The sequence below is a fragment of the Drosophila sechellia genome, chromosome X, assembly GCF_004382195.2.
Source record: "Drosophila sechellia strain sech25 chromosome X, ASM438219v1, whole genome shotgun sequence".
Taxonomy (NCBI): domain Eukaryota; kingdom Metazoa; phylum Arthropoda; class Insecta; order Diptera; family Drosophilidae; genus Drosophila; species Drosophila sechellia.
The window spans coordinates 6,305,124-6,320,483 of NC_045954.1; the positions used below are offsets into that span (position 1 = coordinate 6,305,124).

Here is a 15,360-nt window from a genome sequence, read left to right on the forward strand (position 1 = left end):
TGGCCCATTTCTTTCCCATTCCCATTGCGTTCTAATGTATCGCATGTCGGACAAAACGATGCGGACATCGTTCAGTGCTCTCCCTTGAATTCCTTGCCGGGTGCATTCCTTGTGTGCCAAAATAAAATAAAATCCAACGTTCCGTTGAAAGGTGAGGATCTGGGGAAGGGAAAGGGATGGTGGCTTGTGGTGTGGGGGATGGTGGATGGGGGATGGAGGATGCTGGGCAGAACCACCAAGAACAAGACCAGGCCCAAGCAATATCCAAGCCACTCAAGCGCGAACGGGAAAATTTCAGCACATAAATATTTTCCAATTGAGCAGGCCATGCAGTTTATTGGTTTTCACTTTTCAGCCCTTAACCCCGGGCACATAGCCACCCTATTTACCCCCTTTTTTTTATTATTTCTTTTTTTTTTTGTTTTCCATGAAAATCTTTCCAACCAAAACCACCTTATATCGTCTTGTTAAATCTTCTCGCCTCGATTCTTTGCAAGAAGTTGCAGTTTCAATTGCATAAACGTATCTTATGTAGTTGGTGGGGGTTAAGTGGATTTTATGTACATATGTACATATGTATGTATGTATGTATGTATATGACTGGTATCCACATCTAGTTCACAACCGACGGGAGCCCCATTCTTCTCCATTCCAATTGCAGGAAATTATCGTTTAACGCCCATGTCTATTCCTCTCTATTGCCATTGGATTTGATAGGCTAATGCATGCACTTGATTGCTTTTTTTTTAAATATATTATTATTTAATTTTATTCTCAAGCTTCTCAGGCTTTGATTGCTGTTTGTAGCAAATTCATGGCATATTTCAAATAATTTCACGATTTCTTCACTTTGCGTGTCGAATCTTCGCATTCTTTTGCAGAATGAAAAGTGATGGCTACAAATCTTTGATCTAATCTCTGTTAGTTGTGATTAGCATAATTAATATTGATGGATGGATGGACATGTTTGCTAACTATTTTTGATGCATTGCATTTATTTTATATTACCGCTTAATAAGCACCATTTGTGGAGCATACATACATCTATATTCTTTTCTGTGTAATTTACCAACTTGGTCTTGTTGGCCCTGAAAGTTTGGCTTTTTAGTGGCTCCAACTTTGACAACGTCTGGCCCCGCCACAACGCCTCCCCCCCCCCCCACTCCACTCCACAAGCCGCCCCCTTTTTGGTGCGTTTTCCAATTTGTTTTTCTTGTTGTTTTTCGCATTAATTAACAAGGTGAACGCGGCGCGAGTTTGTTGATAGGTGACCGGTTTTGGGGTCAGTAATGGGTTAATGGCTTGCTCATGTCTGTTTTTTGTCGCAGATTTGTTTAATTATGCCAAGACATGTCCGTGGGTGTTCGTGATGATGAGGCTGGCGGGGTAGTGGGCGGGGCATGGTTTAGCGGGTTAAAGGGGCTGCTAAGTTGGTTATCTATGCTGCATTGAAATTCTCTGCGCATGCGCAACTCAAGAGCAGCAACAACAGCAGCAGCAGCAACAACAACTGCAACCTGTCAATGTCGCTGCAGCAAAAACAACAACTATGAATTACCTTTGACAAAATGCCGACAGTGAACGCCCCCTACCTGCGCTCCTCCCGCCCCCGCAAAAAAGTCCAACGATTTCGATTCGTTTCAAATTGCAAAAACAGCAAAAAAAAAAACAGAAGAAAAAAAGGTAAATAACCAACTTACTCAAAGTGCATTAAGCACACACACACATGCACACAGAGGTAAAGATACAGGTACGCACACAGAAAGAAATTTCAGGTACATTTATGTAAAATTAACCCTTTAATAGCATTGTTTATATTACAATTGGCTACAGAAGTGGATTTGAAACGTTTTAGTTTTCATATTTCATTACAAATTGTACTGATTAACAACATTTTTTGTTGCTGTGCATAGATACACAGATTTATGCTTGTTATCAATATAAAATGCACTTTTCCTCTGCTTCTTCTCGCTGCTACTCACATTTGCATTGCATTAAATTTGCATAAATAATTCCATTTAGCTGCTGCAACAGCAACGCCAACAACTTGAAACTAAACCGAGTGAGTGCAATAAAAGTGATGTGTCCCCGAACGGTAATCACCACCCCCAGCCCCACTAGCCCGTAATAATCCAGCACCCCGGCGTACAGTTGCTCCATCCGGTTGCAGTTGCATGTTGCATACTGCATATTGCATACTGCATACTGCATATGGCAGATTGCACATTGCACATTACACGCTGCACGTTGCACATATGTTTGTACGTTGCAAGGCTCAAGTGTTTATATGTGACTGCTTTTCTTCTCTCTCTCGTTTGATGGGGGGTGATGGTGGTGCTGAAAAAATGTCTTTATTTTTAACCAACGAATGTTGACAGATATGGCCAAATGATTAACAAAATGTGTGGAGGAGCAAGGAGTGGAAGTTGGGGGGATGAAAACTCCCACGATTTGCGAGGGTGAGAGTTGATGGGGATTTTGTCGGCATAATCTTCTTAGCACACGCCCACTTCTTGCAGTTGGTCTTATTTCGTTCGCATATTTATTTTCTTGTTATTTCCTTTGATTTGGCTTTGTGTTTCCTTTTGCCCAAGTTTGTTACCCCTTTTCTTGAACTTTTCCATTTAGCAGAAGTTGCGAGTTTTTTCCAAAACAGTACCATAAATTAGGAACCTTTTAGATATGCACATATGTGTATGAAACATGTCCTTCTGTTTTTCCTATCTTCTACCATAGAACCATACCATACCATACCATACCATACCATACCCAATCATGGTATCCTTATCGCGTTCTGCACTCCAGGCGACCCACTCTTTTCTTATCCACCTTCTCGGCGTGAGTTCGTGTCCCTGTGCAGCACAGCTTCCTGCCATTTTAAGCGATGCCAATGTAAATTGTTGCCCCTTTTCGCGCCCCGCATTCTAAATGTTCCGCCTCATTTTGTGGGCGTTGCGAATTCTTTGTTCATTTTATCGACTGCGCAATTCGTTTGGGCCATTCCGGCGACCATTCGTTACGACCTTTCCCCGCGAGCCATGGTATATGGTATAAGGTATATGGTAGGTCTACGGTCCATGTTCTATGCTGGTATTGGTATGAATACTACCTCTCCCGGGGCTTCCAGCCGCACAGAAGTGAGTGTGGGTATATGTATGTAGTCAACTGGGCATTCGCTGAGTGCTTCTGTAGCTGCGCCGTGGCAATTAATCGATTAGCTAGCTGGGCACATTTATTTCACATCTCGCATTTCTAGCATATTTAAATTTTCCATTTATTTTCCACGTCGAGAGGAGCCACTGGTGCCTCTCCTGTCACCATTAACGATCGCCCAGCAATTTGCCAGTGAAATATGACGGAACAATAATAATGATGATGATAATAATAATGCACTGGGCGTTGGTCAAGCTCGGCGATCGTTTTTAGAATGCGCAACGTTTTGCATGCGAATTGGTATTCGAATTGAAATGGAATTGAAATGAAATGAAATGATCGAAGGCTTTGAGAAACGCTCGAGTGCGCTGATCTCGACTAACCTAACCAAATGGCAATGCGGAAATGCTGGCGCTGATCTATGGTGCGATGGGAGTATGGCCAATGTCCAAATGTCCAAAGATCGCGATCTGCAGAGGGAGGCGTGGGTTGTTCTTCGACGGGTGGGTGTATCTCTACATACATACGTATCTGCAAACTGGAGCGAAAAAGGAACGCCTTGAAAGCTTGATAAATGAGCGCTGAAAACATTGATCAATGGTCAATTCGCTCCAGAGGTGCCAATGAACTCGTCTGCGTTCAATTGTGGTTTACTCTCTTGGAGCTACCAGCAGAATAGAAACCTTGATCGGATCAGTGAAATCAATTGACTTCAATGGGAACTGACATTGCAAAGCGCCAATGTGTCAGTGAGATCATTGATCAGTGAGCAGGAACTGTGATTGTGATAAAGAAAACTAATGACCTAAGCGGCATTTGATTTGACTTGGCACTTGTTACAGTTACAGAAGTGTGTGTGTTAAGTAGAATATACTCTCCGCTAATCGTTTTCCTAGACATTAGTCCCTGACTTCAATTGTTTTGGCTCATAATCGATTTGCCCCAACATTGAATCCCAAAATGGAGCTCGTTGGGGATTTTCAATGATCAACGATCGCTCGCCGAGCGCTAATACGCACCCAAAACGTATCCAATTATGTCATTTAATTGATCCGCACAAGTTCATATCCGTGTAATTTGTGCCCGTCTCTTTTGCAGTGTGTCAAAGTTGAGTCGATAATGCGATCATCTTGTATAATGATCGTGCAATGGACTCAATTTCGACTCGGCAAACATCATCAAAGCCTAATTGATTGCAGGCACCCCTCGAATTGCCCCGCCTTCTGATCACCTGCTGTGTTTTACGTGTTTCCTATTTTTCTATTTGATTTTTTTATTTATTTTTTTTTTTGTGTGGCAGTGGGGGGCTTTTGACCGTTTCCAATCCACTTGAAATTTAAATTACGAAATCGAAATTGAAACTGGCCCAAGATTGGTTGTGCGTTTCAGCGTCTCTTTGGGAATCTGGAGATCTGTCTTTCTGGTCTAGGCCATTTGTTTTTGGCCATTTGACATGGCTTGGCATTCACACTAGCTTGGTTTTGTTTTAAGCCCTCTGCGTTTGATTGCCGGATCATTATCACAAAATGATGTTGTTCGGACGGTGGTTTTAATGATGCCACATGATCATCAACGCTTCCAATGTCTGGGGTCGCAGCTTGATCAATTTTAATTGCTCTAACCCTCTTTAAGGGCTTGTCATAAATTAATTTAAAGCATTTTGCCAGCACAAACGAACGAATGAACGTGAAATCGAAAGTGAATTTATTTTCAATTTCGTTAACCATTATTGAAGTGCGCACAAGCGCAGTAATTGTGTCTATTTTGTAGCTCCATCTGTATCTGTATCTGTGTATCTCGGTATCTCTGTATCTCTGTATCTTTGTATCTGTATCGGTATTTCTATCCCTGACTAAGGTCAGTCAATCGATCGTTTTCCAAAGTTTGTCGTTTGCTCGCTGGCCGTGTGACTAAAAAAAGACAAACACTAATTAATTGTTCTAAAAGTGACAAACGCACACAAAACAAAAAAAAAATATCGCCTGCAGTCGCGAGATAAAAGACCTTTTGGCGTTGAGTTAGTGTTGCGCCTCTGCTTGCTTTTTGGAGCCGCAAGGTTAGCCATAAATAGCCCTGAGAAACGAGACTCCCAAATAGCTCGAATGGATCATTGACATTAGCCAAGGGAGGTGGATATTTTTAGGGAACTCTGAAGCCCACTCACTCACACTCCTCATTTTTTTTTTGGGCGGGGGGCGGGCGAAACTCCCAGTGGGCCTCGTAGATGCGATCTGAAAGTCGTGTGTTTTGTTTGCGGATAATGATGATCAATGGAACCAATAAACACAAAAATACAGAAAGAAGAAATAAAAAATAAAAAATGTGAAAAACAGAAAAACAGAAAAACAACGGCGACAACAACAAACAACAAAACGCCCAACACTCATGCCGGAAATTGTAGAACGTGTTTATGCCACAATTTCAAGTTGTTAAGCCACGCACTGAGACAGGCAGACAAATGCGTCAGACGACTACGAAGACGGCGACAACAACAGCAACAGCAATAGCAGCAGCAACATGCGACATTCGTGCCAAAATACAGATACAGATACGAAGATACAAAGATACTTCAGATACATTCGACTACAACAACGGTTCTTCTCGCAAGAAGAGCTCAATCTCCCGATTCCTGTCCCTTCTCTTCTTCGCATGCGTCTACAAAATACTCCTAGAAGCGATCTGTAGAAAGCGAAACTATCTACCGGATGCACTGAGGAAAATTTAGCAGTAGAAAGCTATTTAACTATTTCCAACACCATTTGGAATAACTTAGTTCCTTAAATGAATTCCAACTATTTTGAACAGTGCACACACACGCTCACGCACATCGTAGAACCCAGCTGAACTGAAGTGAACCAAACTTTAGAGCCAAGCTCCAGCCGGAGCCGAGTGCTCCATTCATAAATGCTCCATTCAGATTTGGTTCGCCAGCGTGTTTCGTCTGCAGATCACGTGCCTGCTATCAAAACAGTTCGGGGCGGTAAGGTGGGGTAACGTAAGGAGGTTGTATGTATGTATGTATGTACATATGTACATAGCATAGAGTGGGGATGAGGAGTGGGCAGTTGATTGAACCGATTCGTAACAACGTGGCCAGACTCACGATCGAATTGAGTTGTTTATGGAGGTGGCACGTTGACATCAACGCCTCAAAGTCGCCCCATCATCCATCTCCCACTCCTTTTGGCAGGTCCACCAAGACAAAGTCCAGGTCCAACTCGAGGTTTGGATTCGTTTTCCTGGTCGTTCGATGCATAAATTGGAGTGATCCATCGCCGTGTGCGTGTCGCATATCAATTATGCCCTCCGCCAAGCGGAGTTGTTCTTCATGGTGCCGAAGACAGTGCGTTTCGCAACCGCAAAGCCCACTTATGAACGATTCCAGTTTTGTTTGTTAGCTCGATAGACGTGGTATTTCAAAGCTATCGCATGATTAATAGCAGTGCTATTAAACTAATTAAAAGCAAACGCGTGTAACTTTAGCCAATACAATGGGTTACATTTTTTCCTTATTCTTTTATTTTTTTTTTGCACAATTCTCAATTATTTGATCTGCAGGGGATTTTTGCATCAAGGGATCCGCACAGTTATCACCCGCTATGTGCTCCAGTTGTTCGCCGTGGCCTGGTTGCTCCCGCTGTGTGTGCGTGCGTCTTGACCTCGTTACCAGGTGATCTCAGGTGATCTCGGAATCGCTGGCAGGTTGGAAGGCTGGGCCCGATGCCGATGACTTGGCTGCCAGCAATCAGGCCGTAAATGGCTAATTAACAACAACGCATAACTCTCACCTGGCCAAAGAGCTCAGCACGTTGGCAAATGGTAATGGTAATGGAAATGGAAATGGAGATGGAGCATTGGAGGTCTTTACGGACTAGACAATTGCCAATTATGTTCAGGTCCAGATCCAGTTCAAGTTCCACGTCGAGTTCTAGTTACGGATTGCAAGTCTAGTCCGAGTTATTTTGCTCTTGCTCTTGCTCTTGGACGCTCGGTGGTCGGTGGTCGGTGGTCGGTGGTCGGTTTCCATTTCAAAATCTTAGCAACTTTTGTTCTTGGCCCCTTGTCGCTGCTGACTGCTGATTGTTGTTGCCCCAGCTGCACATTGTCATTGGATATGTGGCAATTGTGTCACACATCTTGGCCACCGAGCTTGTCGCATGGCCAATGTCAGTTGTCATTAGATAGTCGTCTTCAACATCATTACCATTGCACCCAGAACGGATAGCTCCCACTAGGCGGATAATCCACTCGCAATCCCAGTTCCAAATGTATGAAGGTTACTTAAGTCACATTTTATTTTGCAAGTCATAAGAATTTACTACGCTGAAACGTGAAAAAATCTTATTTATTGCTTGCAAATTGAATAAATTCCTGTTAAAGTCACAATAATTTATTGAACTCACTTTCCATTCATACATATATAACCAAGCTAAAGTAGATTGAAAATAAGTAGTCCAGTGTTGTATGCAAATAATTACTACTACTTATCAGCAATACTTTTTGACACTTGGTTGTTGGCAGAGTAGCTAAATATGCAGGGCGTGTATCTAAACAAGGTTATAGTGCTAATGACTTTGTTGTTTAAACTGCAAAATATGTTTGGATAATCACTGTTTAATGTAGTAAGCACTAGTTCCTAACCGAAACGAATGATATCACACAAATGAAACACGGAATTAGACTCCGATTTAATCGGTTCTTGGAAGAATCTTCACATGACAAGATATATTATAACCCATTTGTCACTATCTTATATGCACGAATCAATTGATACGTTTATTTTCCAAGGTATCAACGATCCGGTTAAAACTTTCTAAGAATTGGGAAAGGGTACGAGAATCTGCAGAATCGGAATTTATGAGGAGCATATAAATCTTGTTTGCATATATACTCGCGTAGAAATTACAGGCCGTAGCGATTCGATTTCTGCATAAATACTGCAAAAAAATTGCCCTTTTTAGGTTGGTTCCCAGAAGACGCTACCTTTCGATCGCCCCTCCCCTCCCCTCTCTCCGCTCCACCAACCACCTTGCCCCAAAAGTGCGCGAGTGAGATGGCGACGGCATTAAGCCTGATTAGGCCGGGCCAAAAAGAAAGGCAACAATAAAGGCACACATACAAAAAAAATGGGGGAAAAAACTCATAAGTGTTGGCGGGGCGACCGAAAGAAAACAAAAGTAAACCCGGCACAAGTTCAAGGTCAAGAGCGTAGAAGAGAGTGCCAAAGAGAGCCGAAAGCTGCGCTTCAGGTCTGTCTCACACACACACACAAACACACACATGCACGAGCGAAAGGTGAAGCCGCGAGTGAGGGAGACGGCAAGAGGATGGGGTCGTTAGTTGGAGCAGAAAGGCATGAGTTGTGCAGCAGAAAGAACTTCACAGCATCAGCGCAAGCATAAAAGCAACACTAAAACAGTACAGTCATACATCGCTAGCTGGAACCACATATATTTGTTCCTATAGTAAAACGATAGTATTTAGTAATATACAGCTACTTAGGAATATTTCCTTTTCCACTATAAAAAGGTGTAAACGTTTGAAGATTACATTTAATCATCCTTTCTTTCCCCTCTGATCCTATTCAATATATTGGGTACGCACTGTGGCAGAGAAAAGAATCAGGTAAAACAGCAGCCGGAACGCAACAACAAAGGCAGCAACTTGAAGCCATGGTTAATGAAAGTCAGACAGTGGGCGGGGTAGAAACTGAAAAGCATTAGAAGTGGCGAGGCAGAAAAACGCTTGCAATCGCCGCCTTTGTCCCCCCCCCCCCCACTCTCTCTCTCTCTCTCTCTCTCTCTCTCTTTGGCCAACGCGTTCTCCCCCTTCTTGGCCAAAAGCCCACTTTTAACGCACCGAAGTGCTACCGCCATTACGTCATTGAGCGTGGAGTACACATATTATGTATTGTATTATGTATTTATTCATACATTCTATAGCACGATCACAGTCACTCCGGCATGTACATATGTACATACGTACATATATCTGTTTCTTAGATAGTGCAAAAACCTTTCTAGTTTGCTCAATGTAATCCCCACATTGACTGATGGATCAACTGATAAGATTTCCAAACACCCTCCCATCATAAACTATGTACATATATAACTTTTACTATCAATATCTGCAAATAACTGTGTGTTAGTTTACAAAAAGCATTATACAGAGGTGGTCAAAAGTATTTTCACTTTTCACATTTCACTCAAATGCACTTTGTGAAAATAATTTTGACCATGACTGTATTATGAATTGGCATAGTATCAGATATGATCATAGTTAGTTGTCCTTTGGCGGAGGTCATTGCATTGGTCTTCAAAGTCGAACAAAATCAGCACTACTCACTCCCCCCTTCTTGCTTCACCCTCTCTGCGCTCTCACCTCTCCGTATGCCCATCTCGCTCGCTCCTGAAGCAACCCACACTGCGCAGCTGCGACTGCGCAAATGACTGGGTTCGACTCCAACTTGGAGCTAAGCTATTGTTGTTGTTGTTGTTGTTGCTGTTGTCATTTAAAGTCTAATCAAAACATTTGAAGTTACTTAAGAAACCTACGCAGCTTAAGTTGCGTTTCTTGTTTCGAATTCTTAACTTGTCGCAGCTTTGTCTTTGTTTGTTTGTTTGTTGTTTTTTATTCTCGCTCGTTTTTTTTTTTTTTGCTTACACAGACGGAGGCAAAATAAATTGTAAATTAAGTTTCTGCGACATTTCTACAAAAAGCGGCCATTGAGCGACAAGTTTTTTGTTTTTTATTTGTTGTTGTTGCTGCCGCTGATTTGCAGTTCTTTGGTTTTTGTGTTTTGTGTTTTCTTTGCCCTTTTAAATGATATAGCGGCTTTAGAAGGTTAACATGTGTGTGAGTGGAAGTTTGATCTACTTAAGGCCAGACGAAACAAAAAAAAAAAAAAAAATTAAAAAAAACTTAAAAAACCGCTTCTCTTTGTACTCCCCGTATATAATGCGATGTTGTTCTTGTTGCGCGGAGCTCGATTATTTGCTTTGGGTGAGTCAGTTTGGTGAACTTTAGTTTTGGCCCGCTGCCAGTGGATTTCCTTGTCCGCCGCTCATTGGTATCCTCCCACTCTCGCAGTACACAACCCCCAACCTACCCCCTCCCCTCGTAGTGCTCACAGGTAGTCCAAGGTCGTCGTCCTCCCACACACGCCACCCACTCCACCGCACTCCAATAAAATCGTCAGGCGACATCACAGTCAGTGTCCAACACCAACTAATATACAAGTATAAGTATGAACATCAAAAGTGTACAGTGCTTCTGGATTGTTAGAAATATGATATGAGATCAAGGTTCCATGGGAAATCTACTCTCATAACTCAATAAATTAATATTCAATTTTGCAACGAATAATTAAAATGTGCATAAATAATGTATCAAATATAAATTTATGTTAACATCTGTCTAAAAATCACCAAATTAATAACATATCGAAGCTTCTCCATTTCATTCCCATGAAATATGCAATTTATTAAGGTTTCACGATAAAAATGTTAAATTTAGTTGGCATGCGATAAATCAACTCGCCGTAGCTTAGTTTTCGTTATTTGTACCTATTAATTATAATATAATTAATTCAGCAACGGCGGCGCTCAAACTATGCAGATATACCATATTTAGAGGAAATGTAAGCTGATATTTTTTTAAGATGCAAACCACTGTAGTGCACATGCAAGCCACTCTATGCCAGATTTTTTCTATTTTTTTTTTACTCACTATATTTTTTGATTCTTAACTACAAAAAAAAAAATGAAGGCGCCGGCTCTCCTTTTGTCTGGCGTCTATTGATTTAGCCGTAAATGACAAAACGAAACGGAGACAAAGCGTCAAAAAGGAAACTCCGGCAAGTGCATTTAACCAAATGAGCGGGGAAAATGCGGAAAATGAGGTGGAACAGTGGATAGTGGCTGACATTTATGGCTGATAATGAAAATATATATCTAGATGCATATATACATACATATATATCTGGGTATGCATGGGATGGAATGCAGTGGAGTCCGCCGATGGGTGGATGATGATGACAATGCATCAACAGACAAAAGGAGCCAAAAGGGAATGACCACAAAAGGAGCCAAACATTCAGATGGGACATGGGTATATATGTATACCATATATATGCTATATGGTAAATGCTATATGTGCATATGCAAAAGAGGGTGATGGAGCGGTGGGTGGAGGGAGGGAGGCAGGGTGGTGTCGAACTCCAGAGTCGAGTGTTGCTGTGTTACCATTGTTGTTGGCTCAATGGCTGAAAATGGATAGATAATAACTTGTGAAAATAACTTTTGCACTTGAACGAGATTTCAAATGTGTGTTGCTGAATGGGGAGCACTCAACGCAGACGGAGTTGCATCCATTCCCATATAAACGAGCACTGTCAAAATCATGGTCCACGGTCCATGCTCCATGGTCCATGGTCCATGGTCCACATTCGACACTGAAATTTCTGACAGATGCGAGTACATCAAGTTCGGATGATTTCGAGAGTGTTCGGAGACGGAGACGGAAGTGGAAGTGGAATTGGTACTGGTACTGGTATTAAAATTGGAAATGGAATGGATATGGAGCTGCTTGGTGGGAGTGTGAACTGCACTCCAATTGAATGTTGTGGGCCTGCAATGAAATCGTTTCGATTGTCGCCTCAAGTGTCATTGAACGTTTGGGTGGCATGAAAAGAAAATATGTGGAGGGGAACTCTCTTGGGAATACAATCAAAGAAAAGCGTACTATTTCAACCTATATTGCTATAACTAGAGCTAGACCAAAACACCGCATTCATTATCATATCATATTATTTACCCAATCATTTTCAATCGCTTCAATAAAGTTGATACTTTCCACAAAAACAACAAGCAAGAGGCGTCGAGTATCTCTCGGATATGCAACGGATACTTAATGTCTTGTTTCACTCGCAGTTGAAGTGCCCCAAGTGTCTGGTATAACTAACCTATTGGGTCCATCGTCTATCGATATGACAACAAATTTCGGCATTGTGCAACTCTAGCGCATGACCCAACTCCAACTCTTTTGCCACTTTTGTAATTGTTAATTGAAAAAGGCAACAAGGGCAGCAACAACCAAACGATTGAATTCGTTACTTTTATAACATATTTTCCATGCGCACTGTTGTTCAAGCCACATCTTTATGGGCCTGCTGCTGTTATCGCTTCACACTCTCGATCACTTTTACTTGTCATCCGGCAATTCACACTTTGCCATTGTCAAAAGTGGGGAAAAGGCGATGGAGAAGTACAAAAAAGTATGGGGGGCGGGGTTTTCTTCATTAGTTCACTTGTTGCTGAGCTCTTAGTTTGAAGAACTAAAGATAACAAAACAGTAAGCCGAATCAAAAAAAGTAATAGAAATGAGCAAACATAAGGAATATGTTCCTATTTTAAAGTCGTATATCATAAATATACTTTTATATGCCTTAATTAGAAAATGATACAATAACAATTATGGGCATGACATCTAATGATAAGAAGTTTATATTCGTACCCCTCGCTTGATTACTTAAACCCTTCAATATAGAAGCTTTTTTCTTCCGATAGACAAGGTCATATTGAACAATTGCTGCAATATCTGATAAGGAATATACCATACAAAACATATTGTATATATGGGAACCCATCAATTCAATTGCCATCAAGTCTGGGAACTTTTGGTCAGATAAGGGACAAGTTTCGCGCCTCACCGAATGGAGAAGCATTGGGAAAAAAAACAATGTGGAAAACGTTGGAAAATGCGGGGGAGTTGTGATGACAGTTTCGAATGTGGAAATCGGCAATGGTCAAAATACAATACGAAAACGAAAAACAAAAAACAAAAAACTGTAGAGGTGCATTCAATTACCGGACTTGGCGATGGGAGGAGATTGGATCGCATGGGCTTGGATTGGAATGGAATGGGACAGACCTTATATGCGAATCGATGCCAACGACGCATCCTATCCTCCTATACTATGCAAAATGTGTGTGCTGTTTATATACATTTCGCTGTGTTTGGATGCGGATTTTTTAATTAAATTCACTTTCAAAAATACCGCTAATCATTCGAACAAAAGGCCAGCGAGCATTTGCATATATGTTTGTCTCGAAAGTTTGCGACTTTTTGTGTTATTTTTTGTTTTCTTCAGGTATTCATTAATTTTTTTTTTTTTTTTTTTTGTTATTCTTCGACTTGGGTCAACAGCAGGGGGCGTGGCATGTGAATAGATTGATCGATCTAGGCAAAAAAGATTTTCGCAAGTGCGAAAGTGAAATCCGGGGGATGAGATGCGGATTTAGGCAAAAACCAAAGACCCCCGGAGGTTGGTTTCTGGGGTACATCAATGGTCAGCAAATTAGCCAACATACATAGGTGTTTTATTTCACTTGTACCGAATGCAAAAACAAATGCGAATGCGAACGCGAATACGAATACGAATCCGAATTCGAATAGCAATCGCAATCCGATACCGAATCCGCCTGATCACTTTGAGAAAACACGTAAGTGGCCAAATCGGTGCGCCTTAATTAAGACCAGCCTCATCGGGAATGAGGCAGTTGCGCAAGCACTTAATACAGCAACGGGGACCAAGCAACGGATCCAATAGCCAGCCGAATTAAATACACAAAACATTTAAAATACACACAGCGATCTCTAAAAACCAAAAACCAAAAACCCAAAAAAACCAAACAGCGGAATGCCAGTGCGAATGGGATTCGATTTCTTTCAGCTTTGTTCCCACTCTTTCACCCATGGCGTTTTAATGATTACCGATCGATTGGATCGCACCTACAAGATACAAGATTAAAAATTTCGACCTGACCCAGCAGCACCTTGGCCCAATTATTGTAATTTATAACTAATCGAACAGGTGTGTCTGCCTTGTGGTTCTGCTATTCAATTAGAATTTTGTGCAACATGCTGCCATTTGAGTTGGAAAATTAGGGAACTTATTAACAATAAACTGTTTCTTTTCATAATATGAAAGGCATTTTGCAATACACATATGTATTTATAGTTCGCATAGTTCCTTTGTCCTGCGGGTCTAAAGTCGAATTCCATTGCCGGTTGAGGATTAATGAGGGGCGGATGGCCATAAGTGCAACCTGTTCTGATGGCCCAAGGTCGAATCCTGTTGCGGCATCCTTATGCAACGATAATTCGATAAACGCTCCTGATAAGCCATAACTTTTATGACTGGCCTTGAAGTTGCCAGTTGCCAGTTGGCACTTGGCGAACGACTTCGACATTAATCTCCTTTCTGGCCGAAGTTCACAGTTCAATTGGGCTTACCGCCAATTAGTCGCTGCTGTTAATGAGCTGCGAGCAAAAGCAAAAAAAAGAAAAAAAAACAAGGGGGGAACTTGAGTGTGAGATGCCATTAACCCGGCGCCCCAATAGCAACTTTGTTTTATTTTTCCAGTGGTTGCCGCTGGTTTGTCTGGGCCTTTTTCAAGTCACCGACTTTTATGTTTTATTTATTGATTTTATTTGTATAACTTTTTTTTTGTTGCTGTTTAGCCAGCGGCGGCGACGGTGGTTTGCCGCTGCCGCTGCGGTTTTCAGTACCATAATTATGTCAGCTGCAGTGGCACAATCATAAATTTACGCCGTTTTGGTGTAACAATTTTTTGAAAATTTATTATCCACTCGCTGGCAATCTGATTACATATCATCAATCAACGGAATTTGCAGACGAGGAGTTGAGGAAATTCTTGCATTTCCGCAGCAAGCATAAAATATAATAAAAGACTAACTAACAAAATGTTAATTTATATTTATATCGTTTTTTCTTTTCTTTCAGCTCAATATCGAACCGAACCGAAACGCTAATCCGAACCAGACGCGATGCACTGCAGCCAAAAGCGCAACGAAAACACGACGACCAATCTTTGCTAAGGTCTAACTAACCACAAAAATATAAATATATACATATTATATAAACAAAAAGCATAAAATCGAAATCGAAAACTAAGGCAAAGGCCAAGAAGCTGTGAATAGAATTTTAGGAGGATTGAAAATAAACCGACACAAGAATGGCCATGTTGGAGGCGCGGCCATATAGGCCATTCAAATCCAGTGAGGAGTACCTGGAGGCCATGAGGGAGGATTTGGCCGAGTGGCTAAGCACACTCTATCCAGAGCTGAGCATCAATGCCGATAACTTCATGGATCGTTTGGACACGGGAGTGGCATTGTGCAAGG

General features: G+C 41.6%; 1 protein-coding gene across 2 annotated transcripts in view; it reads left to right on the plus strand.

Annotated features, from left to right (window-relative positions):
• Positions 1 to 15,360, plus strand: part of LOC6612249 (GAS2-like protein pickled eggs) — a 48,887-nt gene that overhangs the window by 12,511 nt on the left and 21,016 nt on the right. For both annotated transcript variants that reach the window (XM_032725638.1, XM_032725639.1), the window contains exon 3: positions 14,960 to 15,359. In XM_032725638.1, the coding sequence (XP_032581529.1) occupies positions 15,192 to 15,359 (168 nt within the window). In that variant the 5' untranslated portion in view covers positions 14,960 to 15,191. The remainder of the gene's footprint in view (positions 1 to 14,959; position 15,360) is intronic.